General features: G+C 33.2%; 2 protein-coding genes across 4 annotated transcripts in view; both read right to left on the minus strand.

The window, feature by feature from the left end:
- Nucleotides 1–4029: 4029 nt before the first annotated feature.
- LOC123691005 lies at nt 4030–13701 on the minus strand. Its single transcript, XM_045635175.1, has 4 exons — nt 13682–13701; nt 12209–12425; nt 10586–11904; nt 4030–5115 (listed from the first exon to the last, which is right to left on the minus strand). Exons 1-4 carry the CDS (start codon nt 13699–13701, stop codon nt 4617–4619), a joined length of 2055 nt encoding a protein of 684 aa, XP_045491131.1. The 3' UTR covers nt 4030–4616.
- Nucleotides 13702–19529: 5828 nt separating this feature from the next.
- Nucleotides 19530–26468, minus strand: part of LOC123691158 (slit homolog 1 protein) — a 69801-nt gene continuing 62862 nt past the window's right edge. For all 3 annotated transcript variants that reach the window (XM_045635420.1, XM_045635421.1, XM_045635419.1), the window contains one exon: nt 19530–22792. In XM_045635420.1, the coding sequence (XP_045491376.1) occupies nt 22530–22792 (263 nt within the window). In that variant the 3' untranslated portion in view covers nt 19530–22529. The remainder of the gene's footprint in view (nt 22793–26468) is intronic.

A 26468-nucleotide genomic window follows, 5' to 3' on the forward strand; every position in this document is an offset into this window, starting at 1 on the left:
CTGTCTCATACTCTATGAGACAGAATACTTTTGATATTTCGTGCTATAAAATAATATTATCTATGAATATGAATAACCAAGCACATACTTTTATCATAGTTATTTATATGTTATCAAACAGAAGCGCATAGCGTGGGAGGTATCGTAAATAATGATTATTATTCGACTATAATTTTGGATAACCTTCCAGCTAATGCGCACAAGTGCATCCACAGTATAAATAATGCTTTTCTAAATTTAGTTAGTCCAGAAATGGAATTGATACAAGATACAGAACTTAAAGGACAAATTGACTAGTATTACTCAGCTAAAATTCCTAAAATACACTTAACAGTACTAAAGGGCAAAAAACAAATTTCCTTTTTTATAAAAATAATCAGATAAAGCTAACGAAGTAGTATAATAAGCTTTATTTATATAAAGTAGTAGGTGGCTATTGTCATAATAACGTAACCAAAGCTTCTTATTATTTTTTATAAAAAAACAATTTATTTAAAACATTTTAGATCTAATGAAGATTTGTATTTTTCATGTACCTAGGGTACGTCAAAGTATTAAATAATATTCTAACAAACATTCCAAAATATATATTTATCGAGAAGTTAACAGAAACATGCCAAAAATATATGAAAATCCGTTACCGTATCGCCAATAAATAATTATAGATATAATAATAAACATTATTTTATGAGTAACGTCAGTGCATGATTATTGAAGTTATAAAACAGAATTAACCCATACTGATAATAGAACTAGATGTTTTAATTGAAAATTGCATTATAATAGTTATGTTTCAAGCATTATTGCAATATTGGCCGCAGTGCAAATATTTCTTCAATAATATTGAACATGCAATACATGAATTGGTATTTGAAAATTGTGATTTATAGTATCCTCTATAATAATAGATTATGCTACGAATTCATAGAATTACTGTACTGAAATAAAAATACATTGCTATACTATAATTAAATGGTATGCTGACTTACATCATATTACCTGTCTTCATAATAACTATATCATTGAAAATTTTAATTTTAAAGGGAAATCAAGGGAACAAAGGGAATCAGTTTTTTTGTTTGACAAATTGAATTCCTTGAGTTAGTGAGTCTTCCGTGTTCTTCGTCAATTCGAAATCCGATCCGACTGTCGATTTATTTTTTGAATTTCTAAACCTACCACTCCTACCGTCCAATATAATAAAATCTCATCCAAAACCAAAGGCGACCACTATTTATACAAACTTTTGCTAAAATATACATCACTACATAAGCTTCAATCCATAAAATCCGAACCCAAAGTGTATTCCCAGGGAAATACTAAAATCACTTGTAATTTAATAGGTTTGTAGCAGAAATGCAGCTAGGAATTTTCACGCAAAGCTCCGAAAGCCAGCTAATATTTATTTTGTGGTCTAGCGATTACATTAACCACGGACTACCAATAGCAAGTGAACGTACCATTAATAGCTGTGATTCTACATCAAAACACCTGGTAAATGTAATTATGCAATTGACTATAAGATTTTTAATTACTTAAACCCCATATTACCTAATTAAACTCAATTAGCAATCAGATGTTCACATGGAAACACAATCTCTCTAGGATACAGCGTGATTTACGAAATAAAATAAAAAATACACATAACTACATTTATCATTATTCAAATTTCATACAGAAGTAGTTGAAAAAGAACAGTAGGTGAGAGTATTTTCAGAATAAAAGTTATAAAGTTATTTTCATATCAGTTTTATCTATCCTTCCGCGCAAACAATAGTAATATTTACGTGCCAGAAGGGTTTCAAACTACAGCGCGTTTGATATCCGAGAGTTTGAAATGGAAAAATTGAGTTGTGTGGAATTCTGCAGTTATTCATAGCTTCAATCGCAACTCACATTTTATACATGAGTAAAGACACAAATTGCTACGTTATTCCTATGTTCTGAAATCGCATTCATTTGAATGCTTACTTATATGCGTTGGACAACATTTTAAGAAAATTGTGAAACAGAGATCATGTTGTGATATATCTGCTATATAACAATTTTAGTGATCTACAAATTGATACTTACAGAAATATGATAATATATTTATTTCAATGAAACACAAGCAACTAACATAATTAAAAAAAAATATTGCAAGTCAGCAATTGATAAACTGGTTCCTAAAATGCTACAACGTAGCACTCCTTAAAATGCGAGACACTCAAATCTTTATTTCTATCGGAATACAATTCTATAAAGCTCGATCTTCTTTTAATAATTTAAAAATATTTATCAGTATTTAGAAGCGTTAATCCACAAATAAAATTGAGCTCTAGAAATCAGTTAATTAAAAGTACGATGTTTCAGCAGTAAGTAGTACTGCTAATCCCTCCATTAGTGAATTATATAAACTGCTAATCCCTCCATTAGTGAATTATATAATCTGTGTTTCGTAAATATTCATCCTTGACCTTGTACATTTCATATAAAGCGTGTACCTAATTGTTGCACATGCTGCGTCTGATGACGATTGTCGTACACGCTTGACGCTCCTTTCTATAATTTGGCACGCGTCACTGCCGGGGTTACCAGACAACAGCGACAAACCTCTTATCTAATTGATTGTACAGGTGTTACATAATTAATTATGTTGCGACTGTACATGTAGTTCTGAGTGGTGAAGTCATATTGTTCGTTTCTTATGGGTTATAAATTTTGTTGTCGTTTTCAAAACAGTGTACATTGTTGCACGCCTCATAACGAAAGTGTTCTAGGTGCACATTACTATAACTCTGTCCAAATAAGTGACACTATACTTTTTACGATATTAGAATATTATAGCAATTATTATGTATTCTAAAACTTATAATGATTATTTTATTCTAAGAAACTCATTATTATGTACATAAAATTCATCTTATAATGAGTACGTAGCAAGCTTGTAGCAAACCATTTCGAATTGGAATTTTTATTTAAGTATTTTACGGTCGTTAAATTAATTTAAAAATAAGTTTAACAGAAATATATTCAGGATGTTAGCCGGAAAAGCTAATTCTATAATACTGCTACGTTTTCAAATTGAATAGTAAGTGCAGCAAACAGATTCAATAATACCAGCGGAAAGGGTAAATATTTAAAAAAGTAATACATTTCTGTATAGCTCGTACATCGTAAGAACGATGTTTACTAAAGTAAGAAAACGTTTACTTTTCAATTGCTTTCCTTTTAAGTTTTAACTTATCTTTGTTGAATATTATTCTTACTTATATTTATAATTATACTACTGTTCTGTCCCATTGTGCCTAAAAAAAAACGTTCAGATACAATTTTCGGAATCGATCGAGCCGTTCTCGAGTTTTACGCTTAGCGATGGCGATTCATTTTTATTTTTTATTATATAGAATAAATTATATACTTCGTTATGCAGTTACTTATAATAACAGTATCTTTATTATATCTTTATTAAATAAATAAATCATAACAAAGAGAATGTACAAGGTGAAATTGTTTCGTTTTTGGAACAAAGCTAACTACTAATTTAATGTTATTATATATTAATATAGTTTTGATAAAAATATTCATAATGTCATTTTATTAATATATTTCCAGACAAAACGTAGTGTACATTCTAATAATGAATCTATAGAACAGGTGCACATTTTCGATTCGTTGTTTAGATCGGATATCATAAACTGTCAGCTAATAAAGTTTTAAATTAATTACGTGTAGTAATTCTATTCCTATGAATAGAATATTATCGTTTGTGGTTACATTTCCTAACTGTACTTTATTTTAGAAACAAGTGTTTAGGATATTCTTTTAGTATTTCCTCAAGTATGCATCGAAATATTGTATACCTAACTACATATTGAAATATTTCTATTGTATGAAATATTATATAACTAGGTACTCTACCCATCTACAGCGATGCCTTTCGAATTTTCGCTTTCTTGATAAATTAAGGTCTCTTCAAAATACATGGTGGGAGAAGAAATAAAAGAACATGTATAATTAAAAAAATATATTTGCAAAACTTTCTGCCAATCCAATTAATCTGTGCCAAGTATCGAGCCACAGTCGACAGGTAAGGGACGCCAATAAAAATGTAGTTCGTTCCAATCTGATGTTGGCAGTCTTTACATTATTGTTGTCTTTGCTTGATCCGTATCACAATATAATTAATAGCATATAGAATTCTTATAAAATACAAAATATAAAAAATACATTCAAAAGAAAAATAAGCATATCAAAAGTCCACAAATATTTAATACACTATATATTAGAATAACAAGAAATAGAAACGTCAAAGTGCCAAGAGATCTAATAGACCGATACTCACTAATCACGCTTCAGGGAGCTACAGTTGGTTTTGAACTAGTCATTAAAATAGATCTGACGTCTCACGGCGAAGACAATACACGTCGTGCGGAAACAACTGTACGAATCGATTCACTTTGTGAGCACCTCCGTGACGCGACTGACCATTTCAATGCGTCTACGAACTCCCGGCTAAACTATAATCGTTATCTCTTAATACTATGATTAATGAACGCTCACAAAACAGTGATAGACTGACAAGTGATTTATGAAATCGTCTATTTCTTTTAGCAACCGTTGGACGCACTAATGTATTACTTCTTGCTCATTTCGAGCGGTGTCTCGTATATTTCTTTCAGTGAGTAGTATGTGAGTGAATCTGTATCAAAAATGCTAGAGAGATTATCCGACTTTATGGAATCGTATTGAACATTTTTATAATTTTCTCTAATCCGCCATTGAGCTAATTGTTCGTCCGTCGGTTGTATAGCTGATATATAACTCACATCATTGGTATTCATACTTTTCGAGCTTTTAAATGAAAACGATCTCTCCAAGGAAGATAGACTTTCTATCTGATTTGAAACTAAAAATATATTATTCATCTCCCCTTCAGTCAAACTGCAATCAGTTAAGGTATTTTTACGCAATGGCACATCTGGGGGAAGAATAAGGGCATTTATTTCTTTGTGTTTTACAAACAAAATTCTTTTGTTGCCTCTTAATAAATATGGATTATAATGGATTAAAGCGTATATGCAAATTGCACCACACAAAGCACACATTATCGATATAAGTATGTATCCAATAATGCTATCGAATTTATATGTGAGAGAATTATAACATAGTAGTTGTTATGTGGCTATACCTTCCTATTATAATGAACTCTATGGTGTACAACATAGTGTTGATATTCAATTGATATGAAATGCATGGGGTGTCGGGCCATGCTATGGTTTATATTCTTTGAGTCAGTAGCTCGATGATATAGTCTCGGTACTACCATCGACCGCGCAAGGTGTGCGCACTGAGTCATTATTTAATATTATTTCACATATCTACCTAACTATAATTAATTATGGAGAGTTATTTAAATTCTCTGACAGCAGCGGTGGGATCGGCACTTATTACCCCCGATTCCAATAAGAATAAGACTACGTTAAACGATGCAAATCTGCAAGTGAGTGAAACGAGTGATAGTGTTAGTGAAGTTCAAGAAGAAATAGATAGTGTTAATGAGGTTCGAGATGAACCAGAGTTTCCACCAATAAATCGTGAGAATGTTAACACAACAACAACAACATCATGTGTTGTGTGTGGGTTGTAAAGCACCATGTCGTGCGCATCTCTGTTAAAAGAAATGGCAGATACACTTTCCTAAAACGAAACATTTTGTTTCCGGGTCTAACGCTACGTAAGTAAGGAAGACCCACTACGAGGCCAGCCTTCATCTACCTGTGTGGACATTATTTTTAACGTGAAAAGAAGCTAAGAAGCGAAAGGAAATACCTTTTCGAGATATGGTATGGTAAAAAAGTGATCGAGTTTCAACATACATCGAGTGCTCCACTACAAAGTTGGCGCTAATCGACCGGCTGAGAACGGGCTGGAACTATGCGAATATAGTAAATTCGTGGTAGAAGGTATTGCAGATGACCAGGTATGATCTGATTTATTATGATACACGCCGATTGATTTTGTGGTTCTTGATAGACATTTTGGCATAAATCATTTAAAGCGTCGCATGTTGCAAATTGTTTGCTATAACTGTGTGTTCACATGTCATTACGAACGTGACTGTAAATCTCGCCCATGAAACAAAATCAGTTAGTTTAATCGATAAGAATAACAAAGGTCCGCTCAATATTTAAGAAATAGTTTTATTGTCATAAATTTGGTCACATAGAAGAGGTTTGTTTTTCTAAGCAACGGGCGGCACGCTCTTAAAGAAACAATACCCTTATTAATGTGTGTTTACAGCACGATACCCCGCTTACAGTCACAGACGTTGCCGGCGTAAAGTTCAAGTGCCTTATTGACAGCAGGTCCGATTGTTTTTTTTTTCCTTTGTAAAAGGATAGCCGATAGCATGACCGGGCCTCTAGAATTTGTATACACTCGCGTAACAAGAACTGGCACTGTATCAACCTATTCATTCGCCCGTACAACATTACCCATAACTGTTAATGATGTAAATATGAGCTTTGGGTATTGTAGACTCTCGAGTACTTCCTGGGATGGAGTAACAGGTCGAGATGTTTTTACTAGAGCCGGACGTAGTTTGATTATGGATAACAATGGGCTCAAATTATTCGTGAATTTAAAATAAACAATATTTGTTATTGCGGACAATAATTTTGAATCTATAGACACGGATTTAAATGATTTTAATGATGTTCATCGTGTGAGATCCATTATTGAAAGTAAAGCACAAATTTTGTGAAATGGGAATAAGACTTGTGAATACAACCCTAGCACAATCTACAGTTCTTTCAACATTGATAAGGTTTTGTAATGCCCTTGTTGTTAACCAAGGACTAGATAAATTACGTGACTTCATAGCTACTTTTTTATTATCAACGATCTTGTCGAGTTTCAAAATCATAAGAGGTTACATTCTTTTGTTTAAAAAGAATATTGAAAGTCTCGCTTGCGCAGAGTTTTCATTTAATTGGAATAAATGCAAGTTGCTGTTGCAACATTGAATAGGTATTCACCACAAGGTTTCATAACATCGAATGGTAGACTTTTCAGATAAAAAATAAGGCTCTTGCTGAAGCATTATTGTCAAAAGAACGTTTAAGTTCGCGAAATATTTTAGAATGATAAAAAAAAGATTTCTGCTTCTTTATTAACGATTTTCGGACAAAGCTCGTTGTTGAAGTGCAAACAGATTCCTGTTCAATAGATTAATAGTGGTTCAGTTTTCCTACAAGAAAGTAATGATCAACTTAAAAATCGAATATTATCAAAGAATCACTGACACAGAAAGTTGTTATCATAGTTATTAAATAAAGTTATAAGATTTAAGAAGACCTCAAGCATAATCTATTAAGCGTTAACATTTTAGAATATTAACAGACTGAAATAGTCTCAAAGCATCATGTCATAAGAAAAATATTTTCTCCTCGTGTTCATAGATGATGGGCTTACATACAAGCTTTTGATTTCGAAGTCGGTACCTACGCAAGGGTCCAAGAATACCGCGTGTAGATTTTATTAGTAGAAACTAGTTGTCTTTACATAATGTTCAATTTGGGCAAAAATAGTAAAGATTCGCGACGACTACAAGCCGAACAACTTAGATCCGAACATAAGTAAAGTAATTGAAGCCGATAAAATGATATTATTGATTTAAATTTAAGGTGTCACATACGATTAAAAAAATGCTTGCTGTATAGACATTTTCTTTTGTTTGGTGCAAAGTGCAAACGAAGTGTTATCAATCATTTATTGATACAATCATTTCATGATTACTTATTTGAAACATTTTAGTTTGGAAAAACCTGCAAACTTTGTGTACTTAGTTCGTTAGAACGTACATTGAAAGTTTTTAGATTGCAAAGTTAATAAAAGGCCCTCTAGAGCTAGACAGTTGATTTGACATCCGATAGAAAATGTATCAGAACCACTTCATACATAACCATCGATACGAATGGCACTTACGAGTAGCAGTATAGAATGCGCATTGGTAATTGTTGACGCATTTATTGGTTAATATTTTCACCTAGCTCCTGTTAAAAATGTGTCTTCAAAAAAAAAAAAAAGAGCATGTTAAGCGCTTTGTTTTTGTTGTGCGCTGAAAGGAATAGTAGCCGATTAAGCTACGTCATTCGCAGGTAGCGAACTCATAGACTTGAGTTGGCAGTGTTCTTTTGAGTTTTACAAAATTACAAGCGGGTTGAGTTGCGCTAACGGGTTATTTTAAAAGGTTTATGTCTGTTCTTAAGTTCATTGTTTCAGTATCGCTGAAAATCATGAACCTAGATGATGGTATTCTTCAGTTATTGGCGAAATTCAACTTACTTTGAATTGTATTGTATAAAAGAAACGCACAGCACAGGCGACAGCCCATTGCAATTGTCTATAGGCTGCAAGACCACTGCGTTATAATGATTTAGTACGAGTGTCAACACTTTAGTAGTTAACCTGTTTGAAATTAGAAATAACGCAAAAGTCAGGATGGACGAGCAATTGCACGTCTGTTAAATGTTGTTGATTTTGTGTTAGTAAGAAAGAAAAGCCGATTGTAACATCAATACTATTTTACTTGTTTTGACGGTCATTTTATGATTATTGAATTGTCTGAAGGTAGACTATGAGAATGTGATATTGTCGGTAGTGGTAAATGATATGGAAGTTGGTGCGACTTTAGAACCGGGTTCAGTCCTCGTAAATTAATTATTAGCAGTTACTCTGCCCCGTAAAGTGTTGTTATTATACGTTGTTAGTATACATCAAGTTATAAGTGCAAGGTGGTTTTGTGTATTCCTGTAAATACACTAAATATGTCACTGGACGACGAATTGATGGCGTGTCATACGATGTTAATTACTAAGTTAGGAGAAAAGTTCTCCAGTCCATACAAATTATGAGATTATAGACTTTGCGATAACGAGAGGTATCGAATCGAGCCTCAAACTGGAGGCCATGCTCAGTACATATTTGTGTCAAGAACTTCCAAATTCATCTGCAGTTGGAAAGTGAGCCAATGAATAAAAATGTATTCCACAAATGTTACTCCTTACTTCCAGTAATTTGCAAGTTGCCTGGCAGAGATTGCTGTGTAGCAATAAGGCCGCATATTGTGCAAAATATTTTTACCTTATAAGTTTGTACTATATTTTCTTACATTGTTTTCTACTATAAAGTATTGTAAAAAAAATAAATACTCCGTATATTTTTATTTTTGTTTTATTTTATTATTTTTACCTATTTATTTCCTCGGTTGTTACATAATTCCTTATAGTTAATCTAAGTATTACACAAAAGTTTCATAACACACATGCACACCACACTTTAATAGCTCAATAATAGCTCTGTGTTTGACATAGCAAGGCGTGTATGTCATATTGTACATTGGAAGCTCCGCGCTTCGTGTAGTTGTGGGTAGCGCTTGCGCTCCTTGTGATCACAGTACATGGCAGGCTCCGCGCTGCATGTAGTTCCAGATGTTGTGGGTAGCATTGCGCTCCTTGTGATCACAGTACATTGGAAGCTTCGCGCTTCGTGTAGTTCCAGTTGTTGTGGGTAGCTTTAAGCTCCTTGTAGTCACAGTACATGACAGGCTCCGCGCTGTATGTAGTTCCAGATTTTGTGCGAAGCATTGCGCTTCATGTGACTACAGTACATGTCAGGCTCCGCGCTGCATGTAGTTCCAGTATTTGTTCAGAGCTCTACATTTACATTATAACACACACACACCAGTACATGGCAAGCTCCGCGCTGCATGTAGTTCCAGATGTTATGGGTAGCATTGCGCTCCTTGTGATCACAGTACATGGCAGGCTCCGCGCTGCATGTAGTTCCAGATGTTATGGGTAGCATTCCGCTCCTTGTGATCACAGTACATTGGAAGCTTCGCGCTTCGTGTAGTTCCTGTTGTTGTGGGTAGCTTTAAGCTCCTTGTAGTCACAGTACATGACAGGCTCCGCGCTGTATGTAGTTCCAGATTTTGTGCGAAGCATTGCGCTTCATGTGACTACAGTACATGTCAGGCTCCGCGCTGCATGTAGTTCCAGTATTTGTTCAGAGCTCTACACTTACAATATAATACACACACACACACAATACATTCAAAGCTTCGTCTTTAGGCGACAGTAGCCGTTGTTGATATCACCGATGATGACGATGATGAGTAATAATTTGTGAGTCGGTGTGAAAAGTTACAAACCGTGAAGGGAAAAGAGTTTGAATACAACAAATGAAATAGCAACGCAGTAAGTAATCTCGCAAAATTACTAGTGGAATGTTCGCGCGAGAACGCGCTCGTTGTCAGAATGGCCGTGTGAGAGAATTATAACATAGTAGTTGTTATGTGGCTATACCTTCCTATTATAATGAACTCTATGGTGTACAACATAGTGTTGATATTCAATTGATATGAAATGCATGGGGTGTCGGGCCATGCTATGGTTTATATTCTTTGAGTCAGTAGCTCGATGATATAGTCTCGGTACTACCATCGACCGCGCAAGGTGTGCGCACTGAGTCATTATTTAATATTATTTCACATATCTACCTAACTATAATTAATTATGGAGAGTTATTTAAATTCTCTGACATATATATGTATTTATAGGTATCAATATCAGCTAAAGTGTATGAGACACATTGATTAACGTGTATATCTCCGGATTTTGTTTCAAAGGGACAAAAAGCATATCGAATGTTTGATTTGGAGTCAAAAATTCTTAAAGAAGAGGGCATTAAGTTTAAACAGTAAATTTCATTAGGACATGAAGATTTATACCAGAGTAGACCTTGTTCTGCCCTGTTGCTTGATGACAATTCTACCATAGAGTGATGGTTACTGCGTACTGAATATGTGAGACTTAACCAGTTATTGTTATGGAAAATAATTGTTGAGTTATTTAATATTGACAACCAAAAACTTCTGACTCTCTCGACTCGTTTTAGATTTATATAACAACCACCATTATACGGATTAATAATGTGAGTTTTGTTACCTATAATATCACTGCCTTTATAACAAATATCGTTTATATTTAAAGGAGTCCTAGTTATTTCATCGCAATTAGTTACATCTTCTTGATCAGATTTAATGACCGTTATGTATTCTCCTTTTGATTTATTCATGCAATAATAATTAAATTCAGAAAAAGTTACTCCATTCAAGCTGTCAGGGTAACGGCACATCGGATCCACCATTAGTACATCTCTTGGCAATAAACTCCTAAACATTGAATCAGAACAGTCACAATTCCAAGGATTATCATGAAGGGCTAGTCGTGGTTGCCGTGGTAGAATCTTATCGAAAAATCCAGCCGGAACTATTTTCAAATAATTGTCATTCAAATATAATATCTTAATGTTATCCAAATAATCAAAAGCACCTTTTCCAATCGAGGTTATCCGACACGAATTCAAAAACAACGTTGTGCACATCCGTAACTTCGTGAAGCTTGATCTGTCCAATATATTGTAAAACGGATTTATCGCAAAGTCTACAACTTTTAGCCTAGCGAGATTCGTTGAGCCCGTAATATAGGCGGGATTCCACATAAAGCTCGCTTTTATATCCAAGAATTCTAAAGTGTCGTCGACAGCTTGCAAAGCGTTTCTTGTTATATTTATAAGCTTGCAGTCTTTGATATATAGTTGTTTAAGACTCGAGAGTCCCACAAAGGTTTCAGGTCCCCATGTGGTTAACTGTATATTTTCTAGAATGAGCGCCTGTATGTTATTGGAGAACTGGCTGATAAAAGCGCACGGTGATATGTGCTTCAGATTGCCACCGACAATAGCCAATTCATTAACATTGCTACGCGTTCCCGAGAGCCAATTCTGCGGCAGTGTATTGTTTGTGAAGAACGGCTGCTTTAAAATTAATATTATGCTCTCACAATTCGCATCTGCTTGCTGTAACAATATATTAAACGTTTTAGACGGTAAATTCTAATTTACCATGCTCTACACGAAACGATTTTAAAACACAGATTGTGCCATAAATAACATAACGTTATTAATTGTGTAATATACTAATAAACCAAAATTTTAGTAATAAATAACACCCATAAAGTTTTCAAATAATTAGTATACTAATATTTGACATTTATAAGCTTGTAAGCTGATTGCTATTGTAAAAAGGAAAATAAAGAAATGTAGATCTTAATCTACAATAAAAGCTCCTAAACGAAAGGTAATTTCAATAAGAAGATTTTACCCAAGCAGCATCCACGATATCACTTTCGTATTCATCGAAGTACGGTGCCATTTTGCACACAACGTGGCACTCACGCACTCGGCAGCGGGAAGGTGGTTTTGGATCTGGTTTTCTCGAAGTAGCCATCAAAAGAATCAAAATGAAACTCGTCACTACTATCGTTCCGAAGAAAATTTGAACGATCACTCTTAGCCAGCCTCGACTACACGAGGCGTCCCTGTAATTGTTTATTTTTACAGAATATTGTTGCGAAAATATAAATAAAGATACTTTAAAAAAACCAGAGTGATAAAATGCATCTGATCACACGTGTATATTATAATTGTACTGAAAAATTTCTGGGTTAAAAAGAATTAAAGTTTCAAAAGGTAAGAACACTATAAATTCAATATAACTAAATCTTGGAAAGCTGAGCTGTAAAAAAGGTGAAAAGGGATATTATTTTAAACGGGGAGGTATTATACCCTGTGGATTCTACTGTTTTTCTTGGTTTGACACTAGATGAGAAGCTACAATGGGGGGCCCATGTTGCCACCACCGCTGCTAAGCTTAGTTCAGCTGCATATGCAGTTCGAAGAATAAGGCATCTCACCGATGAAGACACGGCTAGATTGGTTTATTTTAGCTACTTTCATAGCATTATGTCCTATGGAATTCTGCTATGGGGCAGGGCTGCAGATATAGAAACTATATTTATATTACAGAAAAGAGCCATACGCTCTATATATAATTTACGTGCTAGGGACTCACTAAGAGATCTCTTTAAGAATACTGGTATCCTCACAGTACCATCACAGTATATTTTTAATAATATTTTATATGTACACAAAAACGCAGACTTACACACAAGAGTAGGAGATAGACACCGTTATGGCACAAGGAACCGAAAAAAAATTGAAATGCCATTTTACCGGTTAGCTAAAGTTAAAAATTCATTTATGGGCCAAGGTATACTTTTTTACAACAGAATTACTCATAGTATTAAAGAGTTTAGTAGTGCTAAATTTAAAAATTATGTAAAAAACGTATTAGTTCAGAGAGCCTATTACAGCATTAAGGAATATATGGAAGATAAAAACCCATGGAGGGTTGTCGCGTAAAAACCACAGGACAGTTCTTTGGCATATTATGATATATACGTACAGTTACTTACATATTTTGTAAAATTAAATTGTAATACTGAAATGATTTAAAAGAGCAACTATGGAGTTTCTTGCCGATTCTTCTCCATAGATACTGCTTTCCGAATCGGTGGTAAATGTTAAAAATATGTATTGACGTTTCAAAAGTGCTTCTCGAAGAAGTCTAATTGAATAAATAAATGTTTGAGTTTGAGTTTGAGTTTGAGTGACTCAAACTTATTATTGACCGGAATTCAGGATTACGCAACGATTGACATCAAGGTATATTATCAGGAAACCTAATAAATCCTCAAACAACTATTAAAAAATATAACAATAAATGAATTTTTACCTTATTACAGATGCCGTCATCTTAGGGACGACCATTCCATCACACTTTGCTTTGTGTTGAAAACAATCACAAGTTGTTCGCAAGCCTAACCGCACGCTTTTGTTAACTTTAGTGACAGATACACCACTAGCTGTCGTGAATAATCCATAACACGATAACACCTGATAATGGCGTTATATCTACCTTAATGGACTCATAAGAGGAATTTATTGAGTCAACATTAGAATGATTGAATGGTTCTAATTTCATGGACAAGGGTAAGTGCGATATTACCACTTCTATAGTACGAAAATTGCTTATCAATTTTGGTATGACATATTTATGATCTAGTTTTCATTTATAGATGATAATAATAATAGGGATTATGAAGACTGTTGTATAGTTTGGTTAGAGGTAAACTAGATAACAAATTTGGATAAACTAACCGAGGGCTATTGGTTTGTTTTAAAAGCTCCTGTCGAGCAATGTAAGATATGAAATTAAATTTAATTTATGAATAAATTCACTGAAGTAAAAATTAAATAATATTTCTATTGAAAAACCAACTAGGTACATTTTTTATAAATATATGAAAAATAATAATTCTTATTCAAAACTCCGTTTTCAATTTAACATTAAAGTTAGATTAATCGGACTCAAAATTTATTCATAGTTTAAATGTATTGACTTTTTTTACAAAAAAAAATCACATTGGCATGAATAGAGAGATTAAAGAGGAATAAATCATGAGTTTTTCCCTTTATTAAAACCTTGTCTACAAAAATCTTTAAATCCATACTAATATTATAAATGCGAAAGTAACTCTGTCTGTCTGTCTGTCTGTTACTCAATCACGCCTTAACTACTGAACCAATTTGCATGAAATTTGGTATGGAGATATTTTGATACCTGAGAAAGGACATAGGCAACTTATTACCCCGGGACATATGATAGGTTTTATCCCGGAAATCCCACGGGAACGGGAACCATGCGGGCTTTTCTTTCAATGCGCGGGCGAAGCCGCGGGTGGAAAGCTAGTATTATTATATACGTAATCCAATTTCAGCTCGAAAATTTAAAAAATTTGAAATTATATTCAACCTTTTTAATAATTTTATATTAACATTCTTTTAAAACTCTTTCTAAAAAGTTTCATCGATAGCTTTTTCAAATAAAATGCAGATGAATACTCTGACGATCTACATAAAAAAAATACCCAGAACAACATGTGTTTCTACAAAATATGATCCATATCTGTTTGAACAGAAACCGAGTTAATAACTAATGTAAGCAATAAGCATACATATATTCACATTAAGCCAGCGTATTTGAATTTCAGCGAACCGATCTCTTGTAATTGCGAAATGCATTTGCTGCTTAAAAGCTAGTCAGTTGGCTCGCCTACTTTTAAATTGAAAAGAAAAATACAAGTACAATTGTTTGGTAATAGTTTTACAGTATAGAGTATGTTATCTTAGGATATTTTTTTACTATGTTTTGAGAATAGTCTATTAATTAATTTGTATTGGTATTCCTTTCCTATTTGATTAGTCTCCTCATTTTTCAGACGTTATTGTAATAATATTGCATCAGTAATCAATTCATTAAAAAAGTGTTATGAAGCTATGTTTTATCAAGATAATGAAGAACATCTTAACGGGTAAGTAACAAGGCATTTGTGGCAGATTTTAACCTTTTTGGTTGTAACACCTAATATCTAATTTATGAACAATACTTTATATAATGGGTAGAGAACAACAAGTTCAAGTGCATTGAATGAAAAATAAATGTATTTAATCTTTCGTTTTCACCTTTCGATGCTTTCTACTTATATCATATTTTCGTTTCTATTATATATAAAGGTTTGAATTCGAAACGTATCACTCATAATCATTATCATAGGGTCACGTCATCAGGGACTTACAACTACAAGTTATCAATATTTAAAAAAATCTCATTTCTCCAACGTTAATATCAACTTAAATTATCTCATATTGATTTACTATTGGTAAGTTTATACTAAAACTTTGATCCAAATATAATTTTATATAATTAATTTGTGTGTGGTTTTACTATAACTAGTATAAATAGACAGAGAGGGAGTCATATAAATCATTATTTATAATGAACATTATCGCTAGCTTAAAACTTGGACTTAAAACAAAGCAATAATTATTTAATATTTCAAAAATTCTGGAAGTCACATCCGGAGTGCTCACTGCTCACCCTAATTAATTCATTACAATAAATATGAAATTAACCTTTTTAAGAATAATTTATCCTTGACCTGCTTTTTACCTCCTTCCTTATCTTTATAGGAGGGTTACGACGGCTTCTTTTTAAATTAACATTTCAGTGGGGAGCAATAAAATGAATCATAAACAACGCCTGACATGCGATTTAAAAAGGAAACTTAAATATTGACACAAAGCTACATTGCTCAATTTGTTTATGGAATTCTTATTGAAGTGAAACTTCTTTATCGGGGTTGGAAAAAAATGTAGTGTAACATTTTTTCGCTACGCGTGACATTTTTCCGTTACGCGTGACATTTTTCGTTACGCGCCATCTTTTTCTTTCCCTACCACGCGTGATTCGACGTATTTCTGTAAAGTTGTAATAGTAAACTATTTTTTGAAAAATAAGGTCATACAGAAGTTTCACTTCTTACGTGTGTACACTACACGCACACATTTATTTTTTTACTAGCTTCCGCCCGCGACTCCGTCCGCGCGGATGTCGGTCTTCGCGTGGATGGTTTGTTTCTCCATTTTGAGTAACTCTGACAATGACATCTTATAAATATCTATCTGACCCAAATACGGCTAGGCCTATAATAAATTAATAATACGCAACGTGTGTTCGCGGTTCTACAGAACAACGTCTATGGATAACTGAAAAAGTAAGATTATTTTTTTTCTACGTATTTTTCCAGGATAAAAAGTATCCTATTTTACGCCCAGGATAATAAGGTATAATTATACCAAGTTTCATCGAAATCGAACCGGTAGTTTTCACGTGATGTCTTCACATACAGACAGACAGACAAAAATTTTTTTAATTACATATTTGGGTTTGGTATCGATCCAGTAACACCCCCTGCTATTTATTTTTTCAATATTTTCAATGTACAGAATTGACCCTTCTACAGATTTATTATATGTATGTATAGATTTTTAAAGAACTTAAGTGAAATGTTTTTGCAAGAGTGAGCGATCTAAATAACTTGCCATAGAGTAATTTTATCCTGTTGCCATTAGTAAGCTACATTTACAAAAGCTTACATTTGTTTACATTATAATATTTTATTTATCTTTGAAAACAATCTCTTGTACATTTTTCAGTTCAACGACTATACACGCGATAGAATGTAAAGTGGTGAGTGAGGAAAAGTTTATTATTATTTTAAAAGTTTATTTTAAATTAAAGAATTCATTAAGTTTTTTTTTAGTATTTCAATGAATATAAAATATCTAATTTATAAATATTTATTTGGAATCAAATAATTATTAAAAAATGTGTAATAATATTCTCAAATCCAATGCAGTTTTTAAATTCTGAAAATGAAGCAGAATAATCTCAATCACACATGTCTTCAAATCCAGCACGTTTTAAAATCATAAATAATACAAGTTGCATTAAGAAAAGTCACCAGATCCATTTCGAAGTATTATTATTTATGGTGGAAGACGAGTAATAGCAGAATTGTGAGCTGAACCGTGTGTAGCGGAAACAATAAATCATGTGTCACAGGGTAGCTTCAGTTTCTATTAGTTTCTCCGTTTATCGTACCGGGAATTGTAACATGGATGTTAAAACATCATTTGTACCTACAAACTAATGTAACCACGTAACACTTTAATAACTCATAACTAGCTGTTCGTCCCGGCTTTACCCGAGTAGACTTTTTGTATGAAAATTAAAATCATTGTTTTTAAGACTTTCCTAATCCTGGCGGCAGAGACGAATTCCATAAAGCAAAAAACATGAAATCATTTTAATCGAGTTTTTAGTCGAAACACAATTTTCTTTTATATTGTTCTACGAATGGTTTTAAAATGTGACCATTACAATACATTTTGGATGCATATGAAAGGACTTTCTAGAATTATCGCGATAAATTCAATTTGAATAGGATACGCAAAGAGTGCATTTCATTTTATTTCCAAAAACTGCAAACAATATGATTTTGGATTCCAAATATTTTAATTTAATTTATTTATACACACCAGGGAGGTATTAATTGCGTAGGTTATATTATACCGAAAATAAACAAAAATATTTTAAAAGTAAGCGCAAAGGATTATTATATATTTATTTTGATTATTCAATGTGAATTTGACTTCAAATTTTAGTTGATAAGCAAGGACTTTCTCGAATTTTACGCGTTGAAAACTCCCGTTGTATTTACGAAGGGTCATATTTCACAATTATAATTTGTTGCTGACCAATTAAAACTGAAATGAATACGGGTGTTCAGATATTAATGGATTTGTTCGTTTATTTTTGTGATTGAGTGTATGAGGTTTCTTATCTTAATATATATAAATCTCGTGTCACAATGTTTGTCCTCAATGGACTCCTAAACCACTTACCCGATTATAATAAAATTCGCACACCGTGTGCAGTTCGATCCAACTTGAGAGATAGGATAGTTTTTATGAAAAAAAAAACGTAAACATGTAGGTACCACGGGCGAAGCCGGGGCGAATAGCTAGTATGTATATAAATGTTAATAATTCTATATAATAACATGATCAAAAGCATATTGTATTTCACTCAATTGTATCTATCTGTCATAATTAAAATAAGTATTATCTCTGTTTACGCTATGGGACTAGTCCATACTAATATCATAAATGCGAAAGTAACTCTGTCTGTCTGTTACTTAATCACGCCTTAACTACTGAACCAATTTGCATGAAGGTATGGAGATATTTTGACTCCCGAGAAAGGACATAGGATAGGTTTTATCCCGGAAATCCCACGGGAACGGGAACTATGCGGGTTTTTCTTTGACTGCCAATGCCGTGGAAAGCTAGTAGATTATAAAGAAGGAATTTTACAAAACATACTGGAAATTAGGTATTCTTTGTCGAGGGTAGATATCATTTTACACTCCAATCTGCGAAGCACTATGAAAAAAAATAGCTAGTCTATATTTTTTAGTAACCGTAAGATTTAAAAATATCTCATTCAATGTCATGACTACTTACCTAAATCGTAATATCTGTTTTTCATTTATTTTCTCTATATTTACATCTTACGTTGCAGATCGTATGACAAATACCCATGAGAATCTAAAATTCAAGTGATAATTCAGCAGTACGTGGCATTTGGTCAGTGGAATCTCTGTAAGCTCGTCACGTGAACGCTGTCATCTTTCTTAAGTCGTGTGACCCGTTGTGCAGAATAGCTTTGGACAAAAGGAATCCCGTTGATAATACCGAATGCAGTATGCTAGTGTTAGTTCACATTGTAAGGTGAATAGAATAGTTCTTAGTACATGTTTCAATTGTGTGCATAATTAATGCAGCAATTTCGTGTTAGCTGTTATTAATAACTATGAATTTCCCTTGAATTTCATTTCATTGTAACTCCAAATTTGTTAAAATATGGTTAATTCATCATGTGTGTGTACGTGTGTATTATAAAGAGGAAAGGTTTGTAATTATGTATGTATGTATGTATGGTTTTCACGCATAAACTACTGGACCGATTTTGATGAAATTTGGCACAGACAATCTTTAGACCCTGAGAAAGAAAAAGGCTACCTTTTATTGCGAAATATGAACCACGTGTGAAGCCGGGAAGGACCGCTAGTTTATTATAAAGTAGAGGGATAAGGTAATTAAAACAAACGTTATACCATATTTAAATTTTTATTACAATCAAAGTTTACACCTTTACAGCGAGATTTCAATATTAGACTTAGATTTTTACGTAATATAATTAATAAATGTGACTATCAACCGTGAACACATCGCACTAAATAGTTTCCAACAGATTTATTAAACTTTATATTCTCAGATTTAATTTATTTTTAAGTTTCCTAATTATTGCTGATAAAACACGTGATTACACAGACACACAAATAGATTGAATACAACATGTAACACACAGATAAACATCGATTTATAAGCTTCCACGACAATGATTAACAGTGAATATACGATAAATATATAACAATAAAGAGTATATAACTATATAATCTTAATACTAATTGATATGCAATGTAAGGTCCATGATATTAATTTACTTGTGGCATTTGTTTTACAATATTTACGATTTTATTCTTCAAAATGTTTAAGTCTTAATCGTCGAAATATGTTTATTTTTAAAACAACTACAGCTTTCATATATCGCAATTTTCTCTTTTTATTGAAAAACAAGTTGAAGCCTCATCGTAAAGAAAATTAAAAATACATACATTATATAATAGATTACAATCATCAATATTTTATATTAATAAAATTTGACTACATTAAGATAAGGATAATTATAAATATGAGTATAGAAACATCGAATTATTTTATATGAAATCGAATTACAAATAAAGTATATTTTAACTTACGTCAGATTAACAAATAAAGCGCCAGTACGGAAGAGACAATTTATCGACATTACATAAATGATGGAACTATTAGGATATCCTCGTTGTTTTGAGTTTGTTTTATTTTCCTTTAAAACTGGAAATAGAGTTCTAAATATATTTCTGCAATCGATTTAGGTTTCAGTTACGAGCAACATTGCTGATCTTAATCTAGTGTTAACTTCGACATGCATTCCATCATTTAGTACGATAAAATCTCCCCACAATAATAGCAGACATGAAACACGACATCTAGATATCGAAAAATCCAATATTGAAGAATACATAAACACTTATAGAGAAAAGTACCGCCCGAGACGGCGTCGTAATTCTTAATTATCAGGTTTCTTTGACTCTGACCAACACTACGCGTGTCCTCTTAATTCTACGTGCCTAATGATCTCCAATGGTGCATTACTAGTATAAACATCAATACGAAATATACGATCAATTTATTATTCTACTGGTATAATAGATTTATATGGTAAAATGTGTAAACGCCTGTCAAAAGAATACAAAACGGGTATTCAATCTCGCGTCTAACAGGCATCGCACATTTTGTACAACAATGTTTGTATGAAACATTGAAGTTTGAATTTTGCGAGATATTTTTAAAACGGTTTCGCGTTCGCGTATAACCAATCGAAATAGGTATATTTTACCAAAATTTTCATTTCACACTAAGCTTATCAATCCAATTGTTATATTTGTATACATAATATAATAATTTATATAATATTAATATTAAATTTCAGACTAGGGGATATGTTTTAGGTTACGTTTTTTATCACTTGGATTTTCACTTATAAAGGGTGCACTCTTTTAAAGTAATTTTGTCAACAGTGTATACCAATAAGGTTCTTGCACGTGAAACGTGTTACTACAATAATTTTCACCACGCTTGCCAAGATTGCAGTTGAAACTAATAATAAAAAATAAGTTTAGGAACATAATCTTAAAGAGGTCATGCAAAATAAAGCAATTGAATATTTTCACGAAAACTGCAGCATGCGCTTTGTTTGCAGTCACATTTATTAATTTACTATGAAATATCAATAAACCTACAGCTTAAAATAAATGTAGCAATACAAGTTATCCTACAAAACTAATAAATTCAGTAGCCTAAAACCTCAAGTAAAATGCGTTCATTTTCAATCTTCAGAGGTATTAAAAGCTCAAACATAATAAAAATAAACAAATATTAACTTAAAGTAAAACTTAACATGCAAGTAATGTACTCAATAAAAAATAAACTATCCACACTCATCGACTTATATGATTTGTTATATTCATTTTAACAATTGCAGTTCTCAACAATACTTTTATATATGGACTAGTGAATATCTTGGTAATGTGAAATTAATGGTACTTTTACATGTCGAGCATAATTGAAAATAGTATACTAATGCTACTCAATTTAAAATTATCAACAGCAATTATAATTTATATAGAAAATTTATCTAACACTTATCTACATAAAACTAAACTACATCAAATCGAACATTTAGGGGCTCAGTAACAATAATAATCTTTCGAGCAATAAAACTAACAAAATTTATTAAACAAGAGGTAGTAATTCAAAGGAGATATTAATTTCAATACTTTATATAATAGATAGATTAATAATACCAGTACGTTCTGAGTGGTCGTAGCCAGAAACTCTCAGGGAACGACATTTTTCATAAAATTACAGGAAAATACATAAATTCCCACAAAAACATCTGCTCCTTTTGTTCCCTGTAGTCGTTTTATCAAATTCAGGCTACGACCTTAACGCCCGGATCTTAATAGATTTAGAGAATTATACGATACCATAGTAGTCAACATGGTAAATGCACAAAAGCTTAAAATACGTGTACAATATTAAAGTTAGGGGTAAACGATAAAAAATATTAGAAGATTTATATTTGGGTATCGATAAAGATTAAACGAAACGCATATAGCTCATGGCATCACAATTCTCGACTACGTCTTAAATCCCGCTTAGAAAACGCTCCTCAAACGGAGCCGACGCTTTGCCTTCGTTACTCTAAAGTAAGGCATTCCATACGAAGGTACCTAGTTTAAAAATACGTGTATCACACTCGCAAAAACATCTTATCACAAATTGCCATCCCAAAATACTACGTTTCAGCCCAAAATTGATATGTATATGTTTATTGCACAAATTCATCGCGCTGGAGACGAGACGAGCGAAGAGTTCGCGTCGAGCTATCCGGCCACAGCTGGCTCGAGTTGATTCTTCGAAGACCTAAATGAAGAGAGGGAATAGACTTACTAGAGTCCTCTGGCGGCGAGGAGGATGAAGTTGAGGGCGAGGATGGGGCAGGTGTTGGAGGCTGTGGAGGGTCCCCCGTAGCCGGGTTTCCGCTTGCAGCTCATCTTCTCGAGCGGCATCTTGGCGACGCTGTACTCGCGGTGCTCACTGACCATAGTGCACACGGTGCGCTTCTTCTGCATCATCTCGTCGTCGCGGTCGCGCAGGCTCGCCAGCCACGCCTCGTACCACGCCAGGTCGCAGTCGCAGATTAGAGGATTGTCTAGAAGATGCGTAAGTTGTTATTTTAAGCTATTGCATAGCTTCTATCGCGGGCCTTGAGCGCGGGTACCGAATCCAGAAATTTCGTAACGAAAAACCTCACGCTCCCCACTCCGACGGGCGGAGGTGTGGCTTGAAGGCATGTTATGCAATAGCTTTAGGTAAAAAAATTTATTCAAGACACAAAAGATTCTTACTATTACCAAGAATTTACAAGGAATATAAAAAAACCCAAGAAATTATGGACTTTAGTAAATAAATTAGCTAATAACAAAACTGTAAAATGTACTTTACCTACTAAATTACTTATAAATTCTGAATATATTACCGAGCCAAATGAAATATGCCAGATATTTAATCAATATTTTTCTACAATAGGATCTCGTCTAGCAAATTTAATACCCCTACAATATCAAACCAACTCTTCCTCAACCTTACCTAAATCACCATCAAAAAAGTACGAATTATCCACTTTTGATCCCTGTACACCTAATGAAATTTTAAAAATTATAAATAACCTTAATTCAAACTGTAGTACAGGTCTTGATGGTATTACCACAAAAGCAATTAAATGCATTAAAGAAAAATTAAATCATACCTTAAGCGATTGTTTCAACCAAGCTATAAGTCAAGGACGTTTTCCGGATTCGTTGAAAATAGCGAAGGTAACTCCTATCTATAAGAGTGGTTCAAAATTTGAACCTGGTAACTATAGGCCAATTTCGGTGTTGCCAGTGTTGTCAAAAATATTAGAGAAAATTTTACACACGAGATTAGAAAAATATTTAGACTCATTTAATTTTATTTCAGTGCGTCAATACGGTTTTAAGCCAAAAAGTAACACTCTGTCAGCGACTATAGACCTGACTACTAAAATAAAACAGAACATTGACGCAAAAAATTTAGTTTTGGGAGTATTTATTGACCTACAAAAGGCCTTCGATACCGTTTCTCACGAACTTTTAATAAAGAAATTAGCATCCATTAACATTACTGGTAAAGCACTAGACATGCTGAAATCATATTTAAAAAATCGATCACAAATCGTTAAAATAGATAACTACAATAGCATTCCCTTACCAATTACGTGTGGCATACCACAAGGTTCGATTTTAGGCCCATTGCTTTTTTTAATTTATATTAATAATTTACAAGATTTAAAACTAAATGGTCATCTAACACTTTATGCGGATGACACCTGTCTGTTTTATTTTGGTCCCTCTATACATGACATGATAAAGCAAGCACAAAATGATTTAAATAAATTAAATAAATGGTTTCAATACAATCTACTAACAATAAATATATCTAAAACGTGTTATATTAAATTCAAAGCTCAGAACAAAATTATTCCACCACACGCTCCACTTAAAATTAATGGTGTTGTATTAGAACATAAAACCCACGAGAAATACCTAGGTTTGCGAATCGACAGCTCTCTAAAATGGAATTATCACATCGACCACCTAAAAAATAAATTATCAGCACTTCTTAGATCTCTGCGTAATATCACTTCTTGCATTCCTCATAAATTACGCCACACCATCTACAACACGTTAGTCAAACCTCACCTAATGTATTTAATAGAAGTATGGGGTAGCGCTTACAAAAATAAATTAGCGCCACTACAAATTTTACAAAATAAAATTATTAAAACCATTTTTAAATATCCTTTTTTAACTTCTACAAATAAAATCTACGACGATACTAAAATAATGAATTTAAAACAATTATACTTTTATAATACGTGTATGTTCATCCACAAAGCGCTACATAAAAACATAAATACAAATATAATATTCTCAACATCAAATCGCCACTATCCTAATAGACGAGCTAGCTATCTTGCCCTCCCGAAGATCCGAACGAATTATGGAAGGCGAACGGCAACATACGAAGGAGCACGTTTCTATAACGGATTGCCAAGCAAATTAAAAAGTGTAAACTCATTCATTGTATTCAAAAAACAATTAGCGAAACACATCCTGGAAGACCACACGCTCAAACTTTGAATGCAATGAATGAGTACCTAACCTAAACTTATGTTTATAGTATGTAACTTACTCTAAATTTTTATCTAACGAATGATATTTTTTATAAATACCTATGTTTAAAATTTAAGTTTCTCATGTAAGTGACTTTATGTCTTAATGGGAATAAATGTCTTTAAACCTTAAACCTTACCGCGGCAGTCCCCGAGTGCCAAAGGTCGTTTTTTGACGTGACAACGTCTTAAATTAGGTTGCGGCTGGGAGTCACTTATGAAAAAGTGTAACGCTCGGTAACGTTACGATGAGTCACCGAAAGAGGCACGCGGGCATGGTTAGCCCGCCTAAGAGCGAGAGAGACAGACATAAAAAGTCGTTGTCACGTAAAACTTTCGCCCGTATACCGACTTTACAGGCAACCAATTTTTTTTTTATTCGGTCCGCTAACTGGACGTTTAAACATTTAGAAATAGTGAAAATACAATCATAATCTTTTACTAGGACATACAACGAAATACAACTACTACTATACAACGAAATGTCAAATGTCTTTAAGAGAAGGATTTTTTGAAGTGAAACTTTTTTATCGGGGTTGGAAAAAAATTTGGTGTAACATTTTTCCGTTACGCGCCATCTTTTTCTTATCTCTACCACGCGTGATTAGAGGTAGAGATCGATTTCGCGTATTTTTACGTATTTCTGTAAAGTTGCATATAGTAAATTAGTTTTAGAAAAAGAAGTTTCACTTCTTACTTGTGTACAGTACACTAGTACACGCATATATTTTTTTAAGGAAATGTCTTTAGGCACGTTGAGAGTAAAATATCAAGGTCGCGTAATGGCAAAACCGTCACGTCATAGACAATTTTGGTATCTCTGAATCTTGCCAAAGAAGTTTCACTTCTGACACGTGTCTGATGCACGTGCACACACGCTCTTGTTGACGTGACGTCTTGTAATTCGATAAAGCCGGCTGCACGCACGAAAAAACATGACTCATGCGGCGTTACCTCGCTCTGACTCATCTGAGGCGTTCCATGTAAGGCTTGAAGTGCGAGCGAGAGCGCGGAACGAGCGACAAAGAAGCACAATCGGACGTTGTCACGTTCAATTATCGTCCAAATCGTCAGTAAACCGACTTTACAGACAACCATTTTTTTTTTTTTGGAAATAAGCAGTAATGTAAAATATCGAATTATCATAATATGTGTTTATCATGGTATGTGTTTCAAATTGTAAATTGAAATATATTCACTATAATATATTTAAAAAATTGATGTCGTTTAAACTTCTGACTACGAAATATACGCAATACTCGTAGTTATAATAGAGACAATCGATATCCTGTTTGATATCCATGCCCGAAATATTTAGCGTATAACTAAACCAAAATTATAAACAAGAAGCATATGTTGTTTAATTTGGGCTAGCTAGTAAGTTATTATTTCCGATTTGGGTTTTATAAATGTTAAGGCCGTGTACGCGGTCCGTGCGCTGTTTGGCTCAAATATGTGATTTTTCAAACCAGATTGTCCATCAACCACTTATCTTACAAACATATGAATTACTAATAATTTTAGGAAATTTTATTGTCTATATAGTTAGTTAAGAGTTTTTTTCAATTAATACAGTATTTGTGAATACCATCAAGATAACTGAGCCGATGATTACTTGATTTCGCTTTTAGTG

This window comes from Colias croceus, chromosome 4, assembly GCF_905220415.1.
Source record: "Colias croceus chromosome 4, ilColCroc2.1".
Classification (NCBI taxonomy): Eukaryota; Metazoa; Arthropoda; class Insecta; order Lepidoptera; family Pieridae; genus Colias; species Colias croceus.